Here is a 25,308-nt window from a genome sequence, read left to right as displayed (position 1 = left end):
CAAGGCTCTAACGTGGCAGCGAGTATTCTCTCTCAGAGATGCTTGGCCAGCTAGTTCTTGCTCAAGCAACGCTTCTGCCTGGGGGTGTTGGCAGCTACACGGGCTGGGTTTAAGATTTAAGGGTTCCTCTTAACAATACAAAACAGTACCAGTTTGAACCCCCCAATCCAGTAATCTGAGAAAACTAAACATCACCCCAGGTAGCTCTAAGAGGCAATAATTCCCCACTCACAAACACTGAGTCTGTGTATAACAAAAGGAACCCAGTATTAATTTGTGAAAACACCACAACCATGAGTCAAAAGCATGTAACCCTAAGCAAACACCCACCCCCAAAGTACATTGTGCAGCATCCTTTGCCTCAGTTTCCCACCTTCTGGTGTGAAAGTTCAGTGACTGAATGGCCCTTTAACACACTACTCCCCCTTCCCCCCCCCCCCCCCGCATTCCCCACTCACAATTGGTTGTCCATGGTCAGAGGGTCATCTCCCACTGCTGAAAGGGGTGGTGGTATTGAGCAATGTCTCTGCTCATCATTGCTGCTGCTCTTTGCCACTGCTGCTGTTTGCCATTGTGTCTACTGCTGTCACTGCCTCTACTGTTGCTTGGTGCCAGTTTTCTCTGCTAGCCTCTCTGCTGCTTCTGTTTTCTCGGCCACTGCTGGCTGCTCACTGCCATTTCTGCGATGCCAAATGGGAATTTTTGTAACATTTTTATGAGGCCTGTTTGTGCCTCAGTTTCCCCTATATGCTGCATTGTTACCCAGTGGGGTGGAAAAGGATTGGGTGCGCTCTGGGCAGGTGAAGAGACATAGATGTGGGTGTTGCTTAGCTGTTTAGATCTTAGTCTCCATATGAATGGAGCATCTAAGAAGGCAATAGTGACACCAAGTGCCAGGACATTGGCATCTAGTAAGCAATGACCCAGAGAGCTATGGACGTCCCTGCCTCTCCTTAGGGAAGCTGAACAATAATCCCCCAGCTAGAGATCAAAGGACTGGAGAGGTGTGAGGCAGGGGATAAGAGCTGGCTGCTGGAAGGAGTTGGGGCTCACACTGGGAGGCCAAGAAAGGAGGTCAGAGCAAGAGCTGGACAGAACTTGAACCAAGGGTTCACTACAGTTTGGTTGGGCTCTGGGCTAACCAGAATGATCTATGCTTTAACTTTCTTTTCTCTGTGCTACCCAAAGGACTTCCTTTGCTGTGTTCCAGCTGACTAATAAACCCAACCCTTTTGATAACACTGTTTGCGTGTCACTGCAAATGCTAGGTGAGGTTCATTAATTCCTGAATAGTGGACAAGTCTCCATCAGGAGTCTATCTCAGGGACTCGCTGACCGGAGCTCACAGGGTGAAGCAGGGGAGCTGCAGGCCCACAGGTCCAGTCTAAAGAAGGCAGTGAAGCTGTGTGGCTTACCCTGGAGGAAGAATGAGATGCATAGGGAGGCTAGCCTACTAAAAAGGGTTCCTCCTAGCAGCTGTTCCCAAGGTCAGGCCATAGCATCAATGCTGTGGATCTGAGACCATGTTCTAAGGTTCCATCACTTAGCCCAGCTCTTAGTGATTTCACTGGGAAATAGGGACCCTCATCGCTAGTACAGCTTTTGTGCTGTTTTTTTACTGAAACACTGCCTCCACACCACGTCTAACACTAAACACTAGACTTTTTTATCAGTGAATAACCTCTAGTAATCACAGAACAGAAATAAGGATGTTCAATAAAGTCTGTCATTAAACACCAGGGAGGGGAGAAGAAAATCAAACAGTGTCTCGAACTTTTCAAGCAGACATTACACCCCAGCATGCAACATCTAGCCCCATCCTCTTTTCCCCTGGCATTTGGGATTCCTACCCTTGCTTAGCAAGTGAGTTTCAGTTTAGGATGAACCCCCTCAGTCAGGGCATGCGACGCACAGTTCTGCTGCCCTTTACTCATACAATAAGGATACCATTTCATTTCCCCTACATTCAATACTAGAGAACTGTAATCCAAAGCCAGCCAAAATTGATCACTTTAGCAAAGCAGCTCCATCTGCTGAGGCAGCACAGCTGTGTCTATGCAAATACAATATGCTTCTGAATTCTTTTTCCTCTAGTTCATCATTAGATGTCAGGGCAGAGCTCAGTCAGACCCTGCTTACACTCATATGCTCAGTCACTCAATGCATAGTCATAAATTTTAAGGCAGAAGGGTCCAGCAGATCAGCTAGTCTGACCACCTGGCTATCACAGGCTACCAACACCATATACTAAACCCAGCAACTGAAATTAGACCAAAGTATTATAGACCACAAGAGACTAGACTACTATGTGCAAGAGAAAGAGAACAGGCGGGACCAAGGTGCATCAGTGCTCAAGGTCCTCACAATTGTATATGTGCTGTCAGGAAGAAATTTTCCCTCAAGGCATATTGGCAGTGACCTTGGGTTTTGTTTGGGTTTTTTGCCTTCCTCTGCAGCGTGTGGGTGTGGGTCACTTGCCGGGATTATCTGGGTATATCTCACAATCATTTCCCTGCCATTGCAGAATTCTCTGGCATGGTCTGCCTCGGTCCCTCCTAGTCTATGCCTGTGGTACCTTAGTCTCCTGTGGTCTGTAATACTTTGGTCTCATTTTGGTTGTTGGGTTTAGTGTGAGAGTGCTGGGTGGTGCGGTCACATTAGATGCTCTGGTGGTCCCTTCTGGCCTGAGACTCGCTGACTCTATAACCTATCATTAAACTCAGTTAGATTGGCTCACGTTCTGGAATCTGGTGCCAAGGTCTGTGTTTCTGCTGTTCTCAATGGAAGGGATAGTCTCACTAACTTGCACAACAAGGGGTTGCCTCAGGCACTTTGTTATTTCAATATATGCTGTGAAAAGACACATGGGATGGGGTCTTAAAAAAGAAGCAAGTGACTGTTTTCTAAAGTCGTTTGTTCATAAGCTTGCATCCCACACCTTGCACAGTGAGCTTCAGGACACACCCTTCTTCGTGATTTTCTTTAGTTTTATTTGGTCTGAATTTTCGCTACGCTTTTGAACTTTTTTTTTTTTTCAATTTTCTGCAAAGATACACAACTGTTCTTTGGACAAGAATGAGGCTTAAATCGCTGGTGGTGGAGCTACTGGTACAGGGAATGGCCTCACAGCATTAGGGGCAGGCTGGGATGAATTTTGCCACTCCCTTGGTCTCTTGCATTCTTGGCCTGGCTTCTCAGATGTACTCCCATCACACAGAGTCACGTTGTGCAGGAACTCCAGCTCCTTGTGGAGCAGAACTTTGCCCAACTTTGTCCGAGGAAAAAACAATCGTACGACACTGAAGAAAAAATATTAATAGAAGAAGTGGGAGGTATGTCAGCTCCATTTTGTGTAACACCAGCTATGAGTACAGCCTCCCATCCCTGGTTCTATAGCATCTCTCCTCACACACATGGAGCTCATTTAAGGCCTGGCTCATTATGGTGGCACCACGTGCCTGCTGCAGAAGGGAACTTCAGAAATACTCTATAGTCTACAAAGGCCCTACTTAGAATTGCAGGGCAGGGGCAGGGTGCAATACTGCAGGGCACTACAGCTACGCAGAGCAATGTTCCCTAGCTCAGTCTCAAATTCTCACTGCCAGCTGCTCTTTCAGCTAGGTCCCTTAAGAATGGGTTCATCCATTCCACACTGCACTCCCCACATGCTGCTTCTCTGTGTTCCAGATTCAGCTTTACCCACAGTAGTCAGGCCGCCCCCCCCAAAAGCAGTAATGAGACCGTGGCCACAACAAAGAAAGAGAACGGGGGAATGGGCTTTAACGTGCTACCTCCTATATTTAAGGAACCTAAAAACAGACCTACATGTACACTGACACCAAGAGGATGGATGGTGTGACTCCAAAGGTGAATACACACAGCAGCAGCACCAGACGTGAGATGGAGGGGACTGAAATAGATACGGCAGCATTAACAGAAGTGGAGATCAATGTCCGATGGATTTCTTCAGCCCCATTGCACGGGAGACTTGTAAAAGACTTGAAATGGCTTGGGCTCTGCCTTTCCTAGCAGCTGGGACCAGTATGGAAATGGCAAGCTCACAGACAGACTCTCAGAGCTGGAGCACCAGCACCCACACTGTGACGATATATGACAACTGGGATCAAGACACCAAACATGAGCAGAACCAAGAAGCTGCATTCTGTACATCATCATAGCTTGCAACTCATAGGTTGCTATAGCACACTAACAAGTGAGCCACAGAAGCTGTGCTAAGATGCTCTCAACTGGGAATGCACATGCACAGCTATAGACTGGGGACCGACGAGCTAGGCAGCAGTTCTGCTGAAAAGGACCTGGGGGTAACGGACAAAAAGCTGGATATGAGTCAGCAGTGTGCCCTGGTTGCCAAGAAGGCTAATAGCATATTGGGCTGCATTAGGAGGGGCATTGCCAGCAGGTCACAGGAAGTGATTATTCTCCTCTATTCGGCATTGGTGAGGCCACATTTAGAATATTGTGTCCAGTTTTGGGCCCCCCACTACAAAAAGGATGTGGACAAGTTGGAGAGAGTACAGCGGAGGGCAACAAAAATGATTAGGGGGCTGGAGCACAGGACTTATGAGGAGAGGCTGAGGGAACTGGGCTTGTTTAGTTTGCAAAAGAGAAGAATGAGGGGGGATTTGATAGCGGCCTTTAACTACCTGAAAGGGAGTTCCAGGGAGGATGGGGCTAGGCTGTTCTCGGTGGTGGCAAATGACAGAACAAGGAGCAACGGTCTCAAGTTGCAGGGTGGGAGGTCTAGGTTGGACATTAGGAAAAAGTTTTTCACTAGAAGGGTGGTGAAGCACTGGAATGGGTTACCTAGGGAGGTGGTGGAATCTCCATCTTTAGAGGTTTTTAAGCTGAGGCTTGACAAAGCCCTGGCTGGGATGATGTAGCTGAAGTTAGTCCTGCTTTGAGCAGGGGGTTGGACTAGATGACCGCCTGAGGTCCCTTCCAACTCTAATATTCTATGATTCTATGATTCTATGATAATGATTCCACCTATCTGAGCTGCACAGACCTGCTTCCTGTTGGGACTGAAGTGTCACACTGGACTAGGAAAGCTCTCACTACTCACCACAGTCTTCACTGGACGTAGCCCCTTTGTGATAGGTCACCAAGCTCCTTGTGCAGGTCTCACACTCTGTCTTCCCATAATGCCCATTGTAAGAACCCAAGGGACAAGTGACACATGTGACTGTATTCAGTGAGCTGTACAGCCCTGGGTCACAAGCAACTGAAAAAAACATTAAAAGAAGAGATGCAGTGTGATTTAGGGTCACAGCCAGAGACTCAGACTGAAAAGTCCTATCAGAGTTAAAGGTTAGAGTGATGGAGCCTGTGCAGAAAAGAGCATCTTATTAATGGCTCATCAGGAAAAGGAACGTTCTTTAGGTACAGTATTTTCCTACAGCTGCTATACACTTGTCATGGTCTGTTGAAGTATAACTGCATCTTCTGCTCCATTTCTAGACCTGACTACAACAAAAAGGGCTCCAGTGTGAAGTTTGTCATAGGTATGAGCCACAATGAGGACTGGGCTCCACTGAGGGGTTTGGGTGGAAGGAGTTTGACAATTCACTTACTGCAACAGTTGGAACACCCGTCGGTACTGTTACTTTTACCAAACCCTGGCTTACAATGATCCACCTTATAGGCCAGAAGTGAGCCAGTTTTGTAGTGCAAAGAAGGTAGATTCCCCTCATGGAGCTGAAATTCATTCAGCACCTCGATGGAGTGATGAATTCTCTCATAGGCCTGTGAGGAGTCAAGAAAGCAATTAGCAGTATTCCCCATGTCAATAACATCTATATTTCCCATCTCACTGTAAGAGATTCATGAACTGCTGCACCCCAGCTCTCAACCCACCATCCACAGAGATTAAAAAACAGCTGCCCTGGCAATGAGGGATGAAGAATCTCCCCCAAAGATAGAGGAGGAGACGCCATGTAACTCCAAGGCTCACAGCCACCACGCCCAAGAGGAAACAAAGGATGGTGATGGTCAGTGACTCCCTTCTAATGGGGATGGAGGCATCCATCTTCCAGCCTGACATGGCATCCTGGAAGATGTGCTGCTTGCCAGGGGCCTATAGCTGAGATATTACGGAAGAATTTTGATGATCTTCTGGCTCTCTTACCATTATCCCATGCAGTTCATCCCTGTGGGCACTAATGATACTGCAAGGTATGCTCCTGAGCAGATCAGAAGCAACTAAAGAGCTCTGGGCGTGACGGTGAAGGAATTAGTGGCACAGGTGATGTTCTCAGCTATCTTTTCAGTCAATGGTAGGGGCCCAGACAATGATAGACACATACTGGAGGTGACTGCATGGCAGTGCAGCTGGTGTGGCCAGCTTTGGCTTCCTTGACCATGTGATGCTGTTTTGAGAAGGCCTGCTGAATAGAGACAGGGCTCTCTTATCAACAAAGGGGAAGAGCATCTTTGGATACAGACTGGCTAATCTAGTGAGGCAGGCTTTAAATTAGGTTTGATGGAGCAGGATACAAAAGCCTACAGGTAAGTCCAAAACAGAAACCTGGGTGAATGGTCAGAATCTGGAAGGAACATGAACACTCATAGCCGGAAAGACAAAAGGTAACAGAGGAAATCGAATGAACATCTTAGATATCTGTATACTAATGCAAGAAGTAGGGGGACTAAACAGGAAGAACTAGACATGCTAATGAATAATCACAAATATGACATAACTGGCATCACAGAGACTTGGTGGGATCATTCACATGACTGGAATGTTGGTATAGAAGGGAACCGCTTGTTCAGGAAGGACAGGCAGGGAAAAAAGGGAGGAGGTGTTTGGTGTTTCCTTGTATATCAAAGACATATACACTTGCATTGAGGTTGAGATAGAAGCAGGAAGCAGACCTGTTGAAAGTCTCAGGATGAAGTAAAAAAAGGAGTGATGTCATGGCAGGAGATCTACTATAGACCACCTAACCATGAAGAGGGGATGAGGCTTTTTTTTTTTTAACAATTAATACAATCATCCAAAGCACAGAATTTGATGGTGATGGGGGACTTCAACTACCCAGAAATCTGTTGGGAAAATAATACAGCAGAGCACAGATTACACAATGAGTTCTTGGAATGCATTGGAGACAACTTTTTATTGCAGAAGGTGGAGAAAATGACTAGAGAAGAAGGTGTTCTAGATTTAATTATGACAAATCGTGAGGAAATAGCTGAAAATTTGAAGGTGGAAGGCAGCATGAATGAACATGTCCAAGAACTGATGAATTCATGATGCTAAAGAATGGTAGGAGGGAAAACATCAGAATCAAGACAATGGACTTCAGGAAGGCAGACTTTAGCAGACTCAAGGAATTGGTAAGTAAGATACCATGGGAAGCAAGTCTAGGGGAAAAGGAGTTCAGGGGAGATGGCAGTTTTTAAAAGAGACATTATTAAAGGCACGAGAGCAAATTATCCCAATGCATCGAAAAGATAGGAAGTATGGCTTAACCAGGAGATCTTCAATGCCCTGAAACACAATAAAGAGTCACTCAAAAAGAAAGTAGGAAACTAGGTCAAATTATGAAGGATTTATATAAAAAAACAATTCAAGTATGTTGGGACAAAATTAGAAAGACCAAGGCACAAAATGAGATTAAATTAGCTAGGGACATAAAGAATAACATGAAAACATTTTACAAATACATTAAAAGCAAGAGGAAGATCAAGAACAGGACAGACCCATTACTCAGCGAGAAGAAAATAACAGAAAACACAGCAAAGTGTTAAATGTCTTTTTTTGTTTTAGAGAGACAAGGTGGTGAGGTAATATCTTTTATTGGACCAACTTCTGTTAGTGAAATAGACAAGCTTTCAAGCCACACCGAGCTCTCCTTCAGGACTGGTAAAAGAATTCCTGTCATCTCAGCTAAATGCAAGGTGGAACAGATTATTTAGAATAAATAGTTAGCACATATTGTATAGGGGGACCATTCAAGGTAGTGTGATCTGTTAATACTTCTGCAGTCACTGGACAAAAAGAGGGGGTTACTGGGTTACAGATTGTTGTAATAAACAATAAATCCAGTTCCAGAGGGGTAGCCATGTTAGTCTGTTTTTAGCAAAACAGCGAGAGTCCTGTGACACCTTAAAGACTAACACATTTATTTGGGCATAAGCTTTCATGGGCAGAAACCCACTTCATAGGATGCAATAAATCCAGTGTCACTGGTTAGTCCATGATTTTAACTTTAGCAGTAAAATGAATTTAAAATCCCAGGCTCATCTTTTGAAATTGTTGTGCAGGTTTCCTTTAAGGACTGATAGCTCAGATATAGAGTGATTGTGTTGTAGAAAGTGTTCACCCACAGGTAAGGTGGGCACAAGCAAACAATATGTGTTTTAATGCAGATAAATGTAAATGTGTGCATCTAGGAACAAAGGATGTAGAGCATACTTACAAGATGGGGGGCCTCGGTGACTGAGAGAAAGATTTGGTGGACCATCAGCTGAACAGGAACTCCCAGTGTGACGCTGTGGCCAAAAGAGCTAATGTGATCCTAGGATGCATAAACACGGGGCTTCATTCTGAATAGCGGAGACAGGTTATTTTACCTCTATAAACTGTGTTCAGTTCTGGTGTCCACAATTCAAGAAGGATGTTGATAAATTGGAGAGGGTTCAGAGAAGAACCACAAGAATGGTTAGAAAATTAGGTAATATGTCTCATAGTGATAGATTTAAAGAGGTCAATCTATTTAGCTTAACAAAGAGAAAGTTAAGGGGTGACTTGGTTATGGTCTATAAGCATCTATATGGGGAACACATATTGGACAATGGGGTTTTTCAGTCTAACAGAGAAAGATCTAACAGGAGCCAATGGCTGAAAGGTGACACTAGACAAATTGAAACTGGAAATAAAGCATACATTTTTACAATTGAGGGAAATTAACCACTGGAACAATTTATCAAAGGTCACAAAGGAGTCCTCATCACTGACACTTTTTAAATCAAGATTGGAACATTTTCTACAAGATGTGATTTTGAAATTATTTTGGGGGATTTCTCTGGCCCATGGTTTACAGAAAATCAGATTAGATTATCACAGTGACTCCATATCGCCTTGGAATCTATGCATGATCAAGAACATGGGACTCTGCACCAGATTTCCAGCCATAATGATCTACAACTCCTCTGAGTTGTGCTAAGTCAGTATTGTAGACAATTTTGCTTTCTGGGATGGGGCTGTGATACTGATTTGGAACATGGTACCAATTACAGCAGACACATCACCTCTTTAGAACGATCCATGATGTCTTGTTCACAGTCTTTGTTCATACTTTCTGGCGGGCAATGAATTTCCCACATTACTCCATAAGGAAACACTGTGGTGAAATCAAAAAACAAACATGGTCACTGACAGCTCCTACATCATCTCATACTATGTATCTATCTATCCTTATACGTTAGGATTTCACAAATGTAAATGGCTACTGATATCCAGATCATTCCAGACGCTATACACAGTCCACAAAGCATAGCTACAAAGAAGTTGCTGTTATTTCTGAGAAGCACTCTATGCTTCAGTCTCTGTCTCTGAATTTAGGCTTGGCTCTGGGTTCTAGCCTTGATTCCATCCTGGACACTGGGAATTGACTTTCCTCTCTGGAACAAGTCAGATAAACCTGTTACTGCTACGCACATTCAACAGTACTGGGTTTAAGGCAGAAGAAAGTAGCATACCCCAGTGGGAAAACAATATCCAATGTACAATTCCCATGGATATTTCTGAGCCTCCTGTAAAACAGCTGCAATCCTTGTCAACCTTCGCCAAATGTTGTAACCCAGGCTCCAGACTTCTCCAATAAATGTTAGTTCAGTATGTTGACGATCTAAACCAGTAGTTCCCAACCCGTGGCCTGTGGGTTCTTTCAGAGTGGCTCGCAGCCCCACTCCCACTGACTGCAGAAGGGAACTGCTGCCTAGGGACCCAGGTGGAGTGCACAGGTTCTCTACTGCAGCCAGCTGGATGAGAGATCAGCGCTCCCCTCCCCCGGCTCCAGCAGAGAGCAAAGCACTCTGCCTGGATCCCTAGGAGCACTGATCTCCCATCCCCCTGGCTGCAGAAGGAAGCCACTGTCCAGGGACCCAGGTGGAGCACATGGTTTCCCTGCTGCAGCCAGGGGGACAGGAGATCCTCCTGGCTGAACACTTTCCCTCTGGCTGTAGTGGGGAGGGGGGAGGGAGCCTGCTGGCAGAGACTGGTGGCCCTTTAGGGCTGTAAAAATTATATTTGTGGTCCTCAAGCCAGAAAGGTTGGGAACCACTGATCTAAACGGTTTGGACCAGACTCTCCTCTCACTTACACAGTCATAACTTTCTTGATGTCAACAGAGTTACACCTGACTTATGCCAGTGCAAGAGGAAAAGGGGCCCTTGTGTTATTTTGTTACCTGGACAGTTTTGCAGCAGCCTGAAGCTTGGTTTGTAATCTCATGTTGGGCTTCCACCACCCTATCCATGTCACTTTTGGTGAGGGGCTTTGGCTATCTGAAGGAGGCTTGGAAATGCAAGCTATGATTAAATACATGTCCAGAGTCAATGGTGCTGAGAAGAGCCAACAAGGCCATGGGTGTTATTCCCTTTTTACATGGCAGCAGCCTAGCTGTAAACACACGACGGGTTAAGTAAAATGTTCTGCTCTTACTCAACACAGTCATCCGCACTTCAGAGCGGTTCCTGCCTTGCAAGGGCCAGATACACTCAGTGTATTTCTCAAAGACCTCACAGCTGAGATTCCTCACTAGCCCATTGAGGTGCTGCAGGAAGCTGCGGATGTAGATGCTGTTGGCTGCTGAGCTGCAGAGAGCAGAGTAAAAGGCAGACTGGATCTCCACACTCCTGGCTGGCCTGTGATAAGCTAAAGGGAAAGATCGGACATTATTAACTTTATTAAACACTCAATTTATATACAGTTTGTTCATACACATAGTGCTGCACCAACAGCATCCTCCCCATCTACCCAAGAGGGGCACTAATTCCTTTAGGGTATGTCTACCCTGTGATAAAAGACCCATGGCATGGCCGCAGCTGGCCCAGGTCACCTGACTCAGGCGCATGGGGATTGGGCTTGTGGGGCTATAAAACTACAGTGCAGATGTTTGGGCTCAGGCAGGAGCCTGAGCTCTGACACCCAGCAAGGTTTAGTGTCTCAGAGCATGGATCTAGCCCAAGCCCAAACATCTATGTCGCCACTTGTAGCCCCACAGCCCAAGCCCCACAAACCCGGTGACCCAGGCTCCGAGACTTGGTGCCACTCCCTGCAGCTAGGACTTGATTCAGGGACCCAGACTGCATGACAAGTGTGGCAGTTGTGCTTGCCTTCAGAAGTTCATGTACTTAGTGAAAAATACAGGTTCAATCAGAAGCCTTTTTTAACTTTGTTTTTATGAAATAAGATGCATGTTTATGTCATTGTTCAGTATAGCTAAATATTCAACCATGCAAAAAATTCAAAGATTCAGAAATATAAAAGTATAGATCTTAACATGAAAGTGCTGTGTAATGTAAAGACTGTTCATGAAACTAAAGCTGAAGTCTTCTTGGATAATCGTGCCTGAATTCCTCCACAAAGACATTCACAGTTCAGTTTTGAAGTCAGATGGCCTTCATATGACAGGAGAATTAGGTTTTGCTTTCTTTCATGGGTCATGCTCATCCTTAGGTGTGATAAGGTTATTTTCAGACAAGAAAAGGAATTCTCACATGCTGCAGTTGATACCCCCAACAACAAGACCGCTATAGACATTTCAAAGAAATATGGGAAAGCCTCTGGCAGCACATAGAACTTCTTCAAATGCTTTGCAATTTCAGTGACCTATCAGTGGTTTCAATACATCCACTGTGCCTGGGGGGGGGTCGGGTCACATGGTACCCACGAGGAAGATGGCTGACTAGTCCCGGACTTCCTCACTCCCCATATATCAATTTGTCTCTAATAAGTACTTTCCTAGCAAACTGGCAATAACTTTCTGTCATAAAAATTTAAATTAAGCCCCTGTTGAATATGATTCCAATGAAAAAATGAGAGGCAACAAAAGACCTAAGACTGAATCATCTAGGCAGCTGAAGGGGGAGACTGCACGGTCACAGCAGAACCTAACCCAGGATATTGCAGCGCTGAAAGAATTCCTTACAGACTGACTGGATTCAATCTTGAAAGATATTTGTGGCCTCTCTAAAGATGTATGTGATATAAAATCCTAAATGGCTCACTTGGAAAATGAGCTACAAAAGACTACCATTGAAATAGTGAAATTAAAGAAGAAACTGCCTCCTTAAAGTTCAGACTAGACAAACTGGAAGACAATCAGGGTGATTCAGAAAACAGATTTTGAAAAAACAACCTTCACCACTTGGGCACTGCTGAGGGCCTAGAGGGGATGGAGCGTATCATCTTTCTTCAGAAGTTGTTCCCTGACCTACTTAAGTTGGACCCCCAGCTGTCCCCATTAGCTATTGAAAGGACTCATGACCCATCAGCTTCAAGCTGCTGAATTTCAGTGACAAAGTAATGTTAATGAATACTGCCAGAAAAGCAGAAACCCTTATGTACAGAGGCCACAAAATTTCTTTTTTCCTGACTTCTCAGCTGAGCTTAACAAAAAGAAGGCTGCATTTAATGGTACAAAACAAATCCTGAGGGGGACTAGTGTCAGCTACAGCATCAAGTACCAATCCACCTTCTCTATAGATTTAGCAGGCTCCACAAGATTTTTGCAAAACCCTCTCTGAAAGTTGGCAGACACTTCTAAGACTGAGACCAGATTTAATCCAAAATACCAGAATGGGGTTTTTTTATCATAAAAAGCATACCTCAACAAGTTTAAAATTAACTATGTTTTCCTATGTATCCTTGTAGATATGGTAATATTCACCTATATAATCTTCCAGCTTCTAGCAGATAACCAGCACTACTGAACTCTTCTGCTGACTGCACGTGGAAACCAACAACAGCAACTGTATAGCACTGCAATGCAGAGTAAGTTTAACACTAAGTTGGGGTCACAGCACCATCTAGTGGCTGAAGTATTATCTACACTAATCACAACTTGCATTGTTAGACAGAGTCTCTTCACTAGATTTGCCACTCCGATTGTATTACCATAACCACAAGTCCCTTGGAACAGTCAAAACTCCTAACATGTAATGTAGACTATAACCTACACCTCAAATCACACTATTTATTCAATCGGGTAGAGCATTTCATATACTATGAATGATTCATTTTATATATTGTTGTATTTTTCATATAGATTTTGTATTTAGATTTTTCAAATTCATATATGAGTTTCCAAATCAGCTGTAAATTTACATGAGATGAGGCTGTATATGTGTATACCTATGTGTATTGATGTATACATAAAATCTACTTTGGTAGGAACATATTCTAGAGCACTCAATGGTATTTACAGGGTAATATTTGACTTAAAATATATGTGTATTTAGAGATGTTTAGACTATTCTTTCCTAGTGTAGGGAGGGAGGAGCTGACGACATTAGGAAGCTGAATGCGCCCACATTGGCTTCTTTTAAGTCTGTTAATTTATTTGTTTTACTTTCTGTTACAAATATACTGTGAAAGACACATGATATTTAACTATAAATCTTTTTGTATCCCTGACACCCTTACACAGTCAATTGAAGGCATACATTCATTCAAAACTAACCAGCATCTAATATGAGAGGGTTATAGATCTTTTAAAACTTTACCATGAATTTTCTTAGTATGTGCTTCTGGACTGTGAAGGAACTTAATCAACTTTCCAAAAGAATTAAAATCCTGAGACACTTCAGATAAAAAAAGTGCTCAGTAGCTTTATTGTCAGAAACTCATCTAGCAGAAATAGATGCCATAGAATCAAGCAGATGTGGGTATTTGTTGAGTATCACTCTTCACTGAATTCTAAGAGCAGAGGCACATTCATCTTTTAATTCCTGAAAGTTTAACTTTTCAACGTATACAGTCTTGATCTGATGCTGAAGGAAGATACGTTCATACACTCATAGAAGAATGATAGAAGATTAGAGTTGGAAGGGACCTCAGGAGGTCATCTAGTCCAACCCCCTGCTCAAAGCAGGACTAACCTCAGCTAAATCATCCCAGCAAGGGCTTTGTTAAGCTGCAGCTTAAAAGCCTCTCTAGATTCCACCACCTCCCTAGGTAACCCATTCCAGTGCTTCACCACCCTCCTAGTGAAAAACGTTTTCCTAATATCCAACCCAGACATCGCACTCTGCAACTTGAGACCGTTGCTCCTTGTTCTGTCATCTACTACCATTGAGAACAGCCTAGCTCCATCCTCCCTGGAACCCCCTTTCAGGTAGTTAAAGGCTGCTATCAAATCCCCCATCATTCTTCTCTTCTGCAGATTAAACAAGCCTAGTTCCCTCAGCCTCTCCGCACAAGTCTTGTGCTCCAAATGCGGCCTCACCAATGCCGAATAGATCACTTCCCTCGATCTGCTGGCAATGCTTCTACTAATGCAGCCCAATAGGCTAATAGCCTTCTTGGCAACCACGGCACACTGCTGACTCATATCCAGCTTCTTATCCACTGTAATCCCCAGTTCCCTTTCTGCAGAACAGCTGCCTAGCCCCTCGGAATTCTTCCATCCTAAGTGCAGGACTCTGCACTTGTCCTTGTTGAACCTCATCAGATTTCTTTTGGCCCAATCCTCCAATTTGTCTAGGTCACTCTGTATCCTATTCCTACCATCCAGGGTATCTACCACTCCCCCTAGCTTAGTGTCATCTGCAAACTTGATGAGGGTGCAATCTACCCCATCCCCCAGATCATTAATGAAGATGTTGAACAAAACCGGCCCCAGGACCGACCCCTGGGACACTCCGCTTCTGACCGGCTGTGAGCTAGACATGGAGCCATTGATCACTACCTGTTGAGCCCAATGATCTAGCCAGCTCTCTATCCATTTTATAGTCCATTCATCCAACCCATACTTCTTTATCTTGCTGATAAGAATACTGTGGGATACTGTATCAAAAGCTTTGCTAAAGTTAAGGTATATCACGTCCACCACTTTCCCCACATCCACAGAGCCTGTCAGCACTTCAGAGAAGGCAATCAGGTTGGTCAGGCATGACTTGCCCTTGGTGAATCCACGCTGACTGTTCCTGATCACCTTCCTTTCTTCCAAGTGTCTTAAAATGGATTCCTTGAGGACCTGCTCCATGATTTTTCCAGGGATTGAGGTGAGGCTGACTGGTCTGTAGTTCCCTGATCCTCTTTCTTCCCTTTCTTGAAGATGGGCACCATATTTGCCTTTTTCCAGTCATCAGGGACCTCCCCCAATTGCCACGAGCTTTCAAAGGTAATAGCCAATGGCTCTGAACTCACATCAGCCAACTTCCTCAGCACCCTTGGATGCATTGCATCTGGCCCCATGGACTTGTGCATGTCCAATCTTCCTAAATAATCCTGGAGTTGTTCCTTCAGCACTGAGGGATGTTCACCTCCTCCCCCATTCTGTGCCGCCCAGTGCAGTGGTCTGGGAGCTGACCTTGTCTGTGAAGACAGAGGCAAAAAAGGCATTGAATACCTCAGCTTTCTCCACATCTTCTATCACTAGTTTGCCTCCCCTATTCTGTAAGGAGCCCACACTTTCCCTAATATTCCTCTTGTTGGTAACATACCTGTAGAACCCCTTCTTGATCTCCTTCACATCCCTTGCTAGCTGCAACTCCAATTGCGCTTTGGCCTTTCTGATTTCATTCCTGCATGTTCGAGCAGTATTTTTATAATCCTCCCTAGTCATCTGACCAAGCTTCCACTTCTTGTAAGATTCTTTTTTGTGTTTAAGCTCACCAAAGACTTCTTTGTTAAGCCAAACTGGGTACCTGCCATATTTGCTATACTTTCTGCACATCGGGATGGTTTGTTCCTGCGCTCTCAATAAGGCTTCTTTAAAATACAGCCAACTTTCTTGGATTCCTTTCCCCCTCATATTAGCCTCCCAGGGGATCCTGCCCATCAGCTCCCTGAGAGAGTCAAAGTCTGCTTTTCTGAAGTCCATGGTCCATATCCTGCTGTTCTCCTTTCTTCCTTTTGTCAGGATCCTGAACTCGACCATCTCATGGTCACTGCTGCCCAGGTTACCACCCACTTCTACTTCCCCTACGAAATCCTCCTTGTTTGTGAGCAGCAGGTCAAGGGGAGCACAGCCACTAGTTGGTTGCTCCAGCACTTGCACCAGGAAGTTGACCGCAACACTCTCCAAAAACTTCCTGGATTGTCTTTGCTCCGTTGTATTGCTCTTCCAGCTGATGTCAGGGTGCTTGAGGTCCGCCATGAGAATCAGGTCCTGTGAACTGGAAACTTTCCCTAGTTGACTGAAGAAAGCCTCATCTACCTCATCCTCCTGGTCTGGTGGTCTATAACAGACACCCACCACGACATCACCCTTATTGTTCTTGCTTCTAAGCTTAACCCAGAGAGTCTCAACTGGCTTATCTCTAGTTTCATACTGGAGCTCAGAGCAATCATAGTGCTCTCTTACATACAGTGCAATGCCTCCACCCTTTCGCCCCTGCCTGTCCTTCCTGAACAGTTTATATCCATCCATGAGAGTGCTTTAGTTGTGTGAGTTACCCCACCAAGTCTCGGTTATTCCAATCATATCATAGTTCCTTGACTGTGCCAAGACTTCCAATTCCACCTGCCTGTTGCCCAGGCTTCTTGCATTTCAACTCAAAAAAGTTGAAGGCTTCTTCAACTCAAAAAAGTTAATTCTAGGAAGCCTGTACAACCCAAGTTGAAGTAATTCTGAATTTTTCAGACATTACAGACATTCTTTCTAATAAAATAAATTCCCTGTAATACTGGGAGGTGACTGGACTATTATGAATATGAGGAATGCTTATCCAGCCAAGTCAAAGTTGCACTCAGTAGGGTCAACAAAGGTATTATGAATGGAAAGCTAAAGCAGGTAAACTACTTGTCACAACACTTAAGATGGAACTAACCAACAACACTATTTCTGCCTTATGAGAAGACACGAGTGCCATTCTTGAACCAATAGATTAAATAATCTAAGCAATTCTATCAAGCTTTATATAAATCAGACAACCAACTCATCCAGCACCCCTAAAATTACACAAACTTGGAGAAGGAAAGATACAAGTTTTTAGAGAGCACTGACTATGGTGTTACAGACCACATGCATTTTTGGAGAGGTATAGAGGATGTAGGAAAGGTTGTCATGCGGCAGGTTGAATGCATAGGTTGCATGTCCAACATTCATTATGTGTGTTCAATCTAGCCTTAAACAAAAGTTCTGGAAGCCAGTATAAAGTGTTCTGGAATAATAGTAAGGATAAAGACAACCAATTTGACTCTAATACATTTGAACTTTTAATTGAAGGCCTACCTTTTAACACCCTAATTTCAGAACAAGTGTTTATGGAAAAAGCTATCATAACACAAGAAATCGAACATGCTATAAAAATAGCCTCTCTCTCATTTTGAAAAAACTCTTTCCTTTCCTCTCCCCCCTCCAAACAGGTTGGCAGGATCTGGTCACAGAAGCACAGAACCCCGTGTCCCCACTTTGCTGCTTTGTATACTTTGTAAGCTTCTCTGCAGAGACTTTCTTACCAGGGTTACAAATCTTTTATTATAGCAGCAATGTAATGTAGTCATCACACTTCATTTAGCTGAAACATGGTCAAAATGTGCCCCATGCACATGGGCTACTAGAATTGTGACTACTACTTTGTGGCTTTAGGTCTACAATCACTCATTTGAGGAAACTCAGAATAACAAACTGGGGGAGAAAAAACTGGAACACATCTTATTTGCGGGGGGGGCAAAGAAATGTATGGGAGGGGGCAGTGCCCCCTCATGCTCCTCATTAGCTATGGGGCTGTGCCATGGTTTATTTTAATCTCAGTGTAGACATACCCTTAGTGACCCACAATTATTCCCACCAGCACTCTCCCCAAAACCTGCCCTGCATCAATACACAGACCCCCCTGGGTCTCTCCAGTATAGACGATCATGCCCCCTCTTTGGTTATGGGAGTCATTTATCCCTCTCCCCCACCACTCTGCACCATAAGCAGCCTTACTACATAGCATACCCCTGACAAAGAAATGGAAGTGCTTTGTGTGGTGCTTGCCCTCCTTGGAATAGGAGACACTGCATTTGTAGATTCCAGACTGCTCTGGGCCAAAGTCATTGAAGGCTAGGGATCCATTCTCCAATATGGAGCAATGTTTGTAATCTAGAGGAAACAGAGAGATTACAGATTGTGGTCTTCTGTTCCAGTCGCAAAGCTCCACATCCAGCAGATGATGACGACAAAAATACAACGCATGTTAACATTTCTATAGAACCTGCCATCCTGGGGTGCATTGACTACACTCTCAGTTCTTATAAATGTTCAAGACACCAAATAACTGAATTTAGCCAAATTTATTGTCAAAAGACAAAGCAGTACAATATGAAAAAGAGACATACATGCTTTGAGCAGGGGGTTGGACTAGATGACCTCCTGAGGTCCCTTCCAACCCTAATTTTCTATGATTCTATGATACTCTCCATCCAGGAAGCAAATTCTTGCAGCATGTTCACCTTACACAAGTGTGCATTAAAGATACTCATTCCAGCTAGTATGATTTTTACAAGTTACAAAACTCTTCATGCATCACTAAAAATTTAAGTTTAACCCACTAGTTTGTACCAGCTTTGTCATTAGCACTTCGCTATACTTTAGAATCATAGAATATTAGAGTTGGAAGGGACCTCAGGAGGTCATCTAGTCCAACCCCCTGCTCAAAGCAGGAATAGAATCATAGAAAGCAGGAATAGAATCATACTTTCCCACATCTTGTTTTGAATACAACATTCCAGGCATTGACACGTCATGAAAATACTTCCTAACCATAGTACTCAAGGCTCTTTGCTTTGACAAGTTTCCAATGCCAAAGCTGCCTTCAGCTTTGGACAGTGTTGTGAGATGCCTAACATGGGTGAACAGAATTATGGGACGCACATAATACATTCAGTTAACATAACTTCCCAGGACTTTATTTATATAATATATATTATATTAATAATGTGTGCATAATACCCAGTCATGTGGTTTATACTGCACCTAACATGTATGGGCTAACAGGCAATTTTAAAAACTTCTCACACATACATGATCTATTATCCGTCACTGAAAAAATGCAGCCAATCTCTTGGGTGTTACATAACAGCTGTTAAACATCCCTAATGCACAACAATTTAAGACAAGAAGTAAAAATGAACCTTATATCCAACTGAAATTATGGGGAGGAGGGGATAATTTAAGGAGGCAAAAACTAAATTTCCACAGGCCTTCAGTTTTAAACATGAACCAAAAATGGCACTTCCAGCAACACAGTCCCACTCCCAGTACAATTCTGAGGCACTGGGGTCAGCACCGGTTCCGGGGGCAGAGCATATCGTAATGTGTCATCAACACTGCTTCCTGCAGTACAGCCCCCTCTGGAGCCATGTTGGGGCACTGGTATCAAAGTGACTGAGCAGATGGTATATGCCCCCATGCCTTGGTTTTTCCTCTGAAGTCTAATCTATAACACAGGCTAAGAGAAGTATGAGACATGAAAAAGGCCTTATACATCATCTACTCCCAACATTTTCCCCTTCTGTGTATTATCCAAAGTTTGGCAGTCTACAATTAAGTAGCACATTTTGAAAGGGCCTCACTTTCATCTGCAGAAGTTCCTTGAGCATGCAAACAAATATGTTCACAAGTAAATTGTTTAAAAAAATCAGTTGTGCATACTGCAGTGCGCTACACGTATTTTCATGCCCTAAATGCTCAGGTACAGGCCTGGTGCCCTGACCCATCTCAGCGTGGGAGCCCCAGGTGGCCTGGCTGAAGGATAAAACCACTAAAACCAAATTGGGGAACTGGCTGCAGCTCCATTGGAAATAGGTGCCAGGTTCTTATAAGTATCATGGGGCCATTCACTTGTTCAGCCATTAGTTATTGGGCTTGATACAGGATACACTGGGTAAAAAGCTCTGACCTGTGCTATGTGGGAGATTGGACTAGATAATCACAATAGTTGCTTCTGGCCTGGGAATCCATGATTCTGTCCCAAATGGAGGTGCCAGATGACAATACAACTGAGCAACATTTGAGGATTATGAGTGAATTAGCACACATGAAAAGGTCAGGACAAGTCTTGGAAGATTGAGGTGGTTCCTAGGCCTTCTGTCCTGGGGTGAATTTCACCCAAAATGTGAAGAAGTTAGTTGGAGATGCTGGTCCCAACACAATAACCCCAAAAGCTGGACTAGTTCTGTGTGCTGGTGGTTGACAACAGGCTGAACTGACACAAAGTGTGCTCAAAGCATTTGTAACAACAAGGCTGCTGTACCTAACTCTTACAAGCAAGAAGAGGCAAAGCCACCAATGAATCCACCACAGAAAAAATCTGAATGAGATCCCTTCCTGTCCAGAAGCAAAGCAGTGACTCCAGGCTCTTAGGTCAGGAACACAGTGAATACACCAGAACTGGTGTCAACAAATACTGGATCCAATGGAAACCCTTTGAGGGGTGGAGGTTCTCTACCCTAATGAAGGGAGGCCCTGATTCATGTAACCTACCCAGCCAACACTGGAGAATTAACACAGAGAGCATCAGTACCAGGAAGGAGGTTGGTGTGCATACAGCACCTTGAATTTCCTGCCCAGTGTCCTTGGTCCATTTGTAAACGTGATTCATCCATGTCTTTGTCCCCAGTTGTTCAGAGGAGCAGGTCAGGACCGTCCCTGCACTGTTCATGTTGATGAAGACATAAACTAAGATACACCAAAGATCATTATTAGTCATCTCCACACAAAATGCAGATGCTGGGGCCAGAAAAGGGGGTGGAGACTGTAGGCTGCCTCAAACAAAGGTACTGACCCCAGTAGAGCATTGGATGGGGATGGAAGATGTCTTTCAGACACTTACCCATCTCATTTTCTTTCCCATAGATGAGCTGGTTCATGTTCTCTCTTTCTGGATGCCTTGATAATACCGGCTGAGCTTTAGCCCTTTGTAATGGAAGGATTTTTCGGGTTGGAATTGGAATATGGACAAACCCTACAGAGGCAGAAGGAGGGGGAAATCTCACTCATTTTGGCACCCCACAAAACAAGCCACCACAGACAATAACTAGACAGAAAGGATGTACTGTTGTTTCCCAGATACATACAGGTTCACTGCACCCACCACAGGCAGGTGAACACCAGCCAGTCTACACATGCACAGTATCACACTTTGGGGATCTTCTCTGGAAGCTTCCAGCCCATGACCAGCCTGCACTTTTTTGCTGAAAGTCTCTAGTTCCAAATTTCTACTCCGTAGTCCAGATAAGGTACTGAAACCCACAGAAAGAGGCCAGGGGATTCCCAGGTCTCCTCAGGAGAGCTTTGGGTTGATGTTTGTTAGAACCCTTTGATTGTTGGAGATTATATTTCTCAGCAATTATATGCTATCACTGACCAGCTGCGGAGATGCAACCAATGTAGCCCACAATAACCACAGAAATTAATGACCCAGCTGAGAGCTACCCTCATATTCCCATCACCATTACTGACCTGAGCTTTCACCAAATACAACCACAAAGATCAGAAGAAGGCAAATGATCTGGGGCTTTCTGCACTCCATGAGGAGGATCCATCTAGACTGTCTGTACAGCTAGGGCCCTTCTCTCCCTTGTGCCCCTCTCCCCCGGCCCCAGTTACTATAGTATAAGTAATTAGAGCTTTCTACAAGAATGCTCAGCTATGACCTCAGCACCTGAGAAATCTAAAGGTTACTTTCCACCCTTGGAGCTTCAAGTGCCTGAGCACTCCGCTGTGTGCTAAATAACAGGGTCTCAGCTATCTTTTCAACTTGATCATGGAATTGCTGAACGTCATTGTGGTTAGGGGGAGGACCAGTCCACATTATTAGACAAAGTGATGTCAGAGTCCCTGAGTCACTGTATCAATAGGAACCATTGGTGGAACAAACACTGGCAAATGGGCTGGAAGTGGTTCCTGTACAACCTGAGTACATAAGAACATAAAAATGGCCATATTGGGTCAGACCAATAGTGCGTCTAGCCCAGTATCTTGTCTTCTGACAGTGGTCAGTGCCAGGTGCCTCAGAGGGAAAGAACGGAACAGATGCAGAGGTGACGGAACAAGAATATGAACAGAGCTTTAACTGAAGAAATATGGCTCATTTATTTAGTCATAAGTATTAAATAAAGCGCATAAACTTAAATAATACAAACATGAAACCAGAGAAAGATACAAAGGCCTAATATTTTCCTATGCATGCAATCATTCCTCACAGTACACAATTCTACTATTGGTCTTTTTATGTTTACAGACAGATAGTCGCTTGTAAACTCTCAGTTATTCCAATGTTTACAGACAGGTGGTCGTTTGTAAATTCTCAGCTATCTTAAAGCAAGTGTACTTCCATACATTACCAAAAAGTGCTTCTATTCCTAAGCCCCTTGGACCGAGTCGACTCTAAGAAGTATTAGCCATCCCTTGGGTGCTGCTGGTTCATAGAAGGGCTCAGTCCAGCTACCGAGGATCCCGGCGGGCTGCAGTCCAAAGTGCAACTGATTTTGGGGGGTTTAAATAACCTCAAACTGATTAAGCTAACAATTTACTTGTTACTTGTTGCAGTTTAAAGTGACCAAGCTGACAAGTTTACTTGTCAGGTTGCCTCATCATGTGACATAGTTTAGTAACATTTTTGATCAGTTTGTTCTTGTACTTGTTCAGCTTGTCACCCCATGTGACACAATTTAGTAACAGTTCTGCATTTCCAGGTGTCACTCATCTGAGAGTGGTCAGCTTTGCCCTCTATCTGTGCTGTGCTAGCTTCTGAACAGCCCTTATTAGGTCCTTCTGGCTCGTTTCCCAAACTATTTACTTTATTATTCTATCTTAAAGCATAAATCCATTAACTATTCTTTTATATTCTACACCAATTAGGCGACTTACCAGCAGCATCCCTGGAGGTAGGCAGGAGTTCATAGGAGTGATGTTTGCAACACCACACTGCCAAAGCTAGTGTCAGCCTGAGCCTAATGTGTGATGGTGTAGTGGGATGTGAAGGTATGTAATGGCTCTACAGATGTCCTGTTTTGGGACATGTACCAGGAAGGCCACTGAAGATGCCTGGACCTTTGTAGAGTGGGTTCTCAGGGATGGTGGGGGGCGAGGCCCCAGCCTACTGGTAACAGGCTCAAATGCAGGCCATGATACACAACAAGATTTGCTGGGATGACACCAGTCTTCCTTTCATTTGGTTGGCAATCGCAATGAAGAGTTGTGTGGATCAATGAAAGGGCCTGGGCCTGTCATTGTAAAAAGCCAGGGCCCTCCTGACATCAAGAGAATGGAGATGTCTCTTCACACTGGAGTTTTGAGGTTTTGGACAGAAGATCAGTAGAAAGATGTCCTGCTTGACATGGAAGTGGAACACCATTTTAGGCAGGAATGTTAGGTGAGGTTGTCGCTGGACCTTGTAAAAAACCGTGTAATGAGGCGCTGATGTCAGGGCCTTAATTTCCAAATCCGCCTCGCAAATGTGATCACTACCAGCAACACTATCTTCCAAGACAGATGTGTAAGGGAACAGGAAACCAAGAGTTAGAATCATAGAGTTGGAAGGGACCTCAGGAGGTCATCTCAAAGCAGGACTAACCTCAGCTAAATAATCCCAGCAAGGGTTTTGTCAAGCCGCAGCTTAAAAGCCTCTCTAGATTCCACCACCTCTCTAGGTAACCCATTCCAGTGCTTCACTACCCTCCTAGTGAAAAACTTTTCCTAATGTCCAACCTAGATGTCCCCCACTGCAATTTGAGACCGTTTGAGACCGTTGCTCCTTGTTCTGTCATTTGCCACCACTGAGAACAGCCTAGCTCCATCCTTCCTGGAACCCCCCTTCAGATAGTTGAAGGCTGCTGTCAAATCCCCCCTCCCCACTCTTCTCTTCTGCAGACTAAATAAGCCCAGTTCCCTCAGCCTCTCTTCATAAGTCTTGTGCTCCAGCCCCCTAATCATTTTTATTGCCCTCCGCTGGACTTTCTCCAACTTGTCCACATCCTTTTTGTAATGGGGGGCCCAAAACTGGACACAATACTCCAAATGCGGCCTCACCAATGCCGAATAGAGGGGAACAATCACTTCCTGCGATCTGCTGGCAATGCTCCTACTAATGCAGCCCTATATGCTATTAGCCTTCTTGGCAACCAGGGCACACTGCTGACTCATATCCAGCTTCTTATCCACTGTAACCCCCAGGTCCTTTTCTGCAGAACTGCTGCCTAGCTCGTATGTCCCCAGTCTGTAGCTGTGCATGGGATTCTTCTGTCCAAAGTGCAGGACTCTGCACTTGTCCTGGTTGAACCTCATCAGATTTCTTTTGGCCCAATCCTCCAGTTTGTTTAGGTCCTTCTGTATCCTATCCCTACCTTCCAGGGTATCTACCACTCCCCCTAGTTCAAATGGTGTGTGACATACTGCAGCCCCATGTGCACCCTTATGGTGTGATTGTGTATCATTCATGTTCATCCTTATAGTGTGATTGTATATTGTTTAATGCAAAGTATGTCATGTAAGATTTTTTTTGGAATGCTCATGACATACTGAACATTATTGTTATTGTAATATGTTTGTTGCAGTGTCATATGTATGGTTATGAGGCTTCACTATGTAATAGTCCCAACTATGTGTCTCTTGGCCTGAGACAGATCTAGGCAGAACTCTACAGAACTGAAGGATGGTTCGCATCTCATTAGGACTTGTATAGCACAACCCAGCTCAGCATTCCAGGAATAAAGGGCTGGCTCAGATGTCAACAAACCAATCCACAAAGAATCACAGTGACTCAGGGCATGGAGGGAACCAGGCATGAACACTGTTTGTTGCCTGACCCTGAGACGGGGGAGGGGAGGAGGGTGAGGCCCCACAGTAAGGCAAAGGAACGTTGAAAAGGGAAGCCATGTTGCTGTTCTCTCTCTCTCTTCCACTTCCATTTACAAACACCACCAAGCAACTGAAATGCTGACCTAGGGGGGAGGCTGGCTGGGAGGGAGACCAGCCAGTCGCTGGTGAGAATCATCTAAGACTGTAAAGTTGCTGAAAGTGTTAAACTTAGTTTAGAATGCAACTTGCCTTTTATTTAATTTTGATCAAATCTGACCTGCTTTCCTCTGATTTATGATCACTTAAAATCTTTCTGTATTTACTAAATTTA

General features: G+C 44.3%; 1 protein-coding gene across 1 annotated transcript; it reads right to left on the bottom strand.

The window, feature by feature from the left end:
• Positions 1–3,145: 3,145 nt before the first annotated feature.
• LOC137154762 (zona pellucida-binding protein 2-like) lies at positions 3,146–22,586 on the bottom strand. Its single transcript, XM_067550569.1, has 9 exons — positions 22,523–22,586; positions 21,010–21,141; positions 20,730–20,855; positions 18,135–18,278; positions 10,685–10,897; positions 9,271–9,362; positions 5,592–5,763; positions 5,084–5,242; positions 3,146–3,299 (listed from the first exon to the last, which is right to left on the bottom strand). The coding sequence occupies exons 2-9, from the start codon at positions 21,044–21,046 to the stop codon at positions 3,220–3,222; spliced, it is 1,023 nt and encodes a 340-aa protein (XP_067406670.1). The 5' UTR covers positions 21,047–21,141; positions 22,523–22,586; the 3' UTR covers positions 3,146–3,219.
• Positions 22,587–25,308: the final 2,722 nt, after the last annotated feature.

The sequence above is a fragment of the Emydura macquarii genome, unplaced genomic scaffold, assembly GCF_026122565.2.
Source record: "Emydura macquarii macquarii isolate MOO-44397 ecotype Brisbane River unplaced genomic scaffold, CSIRO-AGI_Emac_v2 contig_1300, whole genome shotgun sequence".
NCBI lineage: Eukaryota > Metazoa > Chordata > Testudines > Chelidae > Emydura > Emydura macquarii.
The sequence above is the reverse complement of the archived record's forward strand: the minus strand, read 5'-3'. Positions and strand labels throughout refer to the sequence as shown.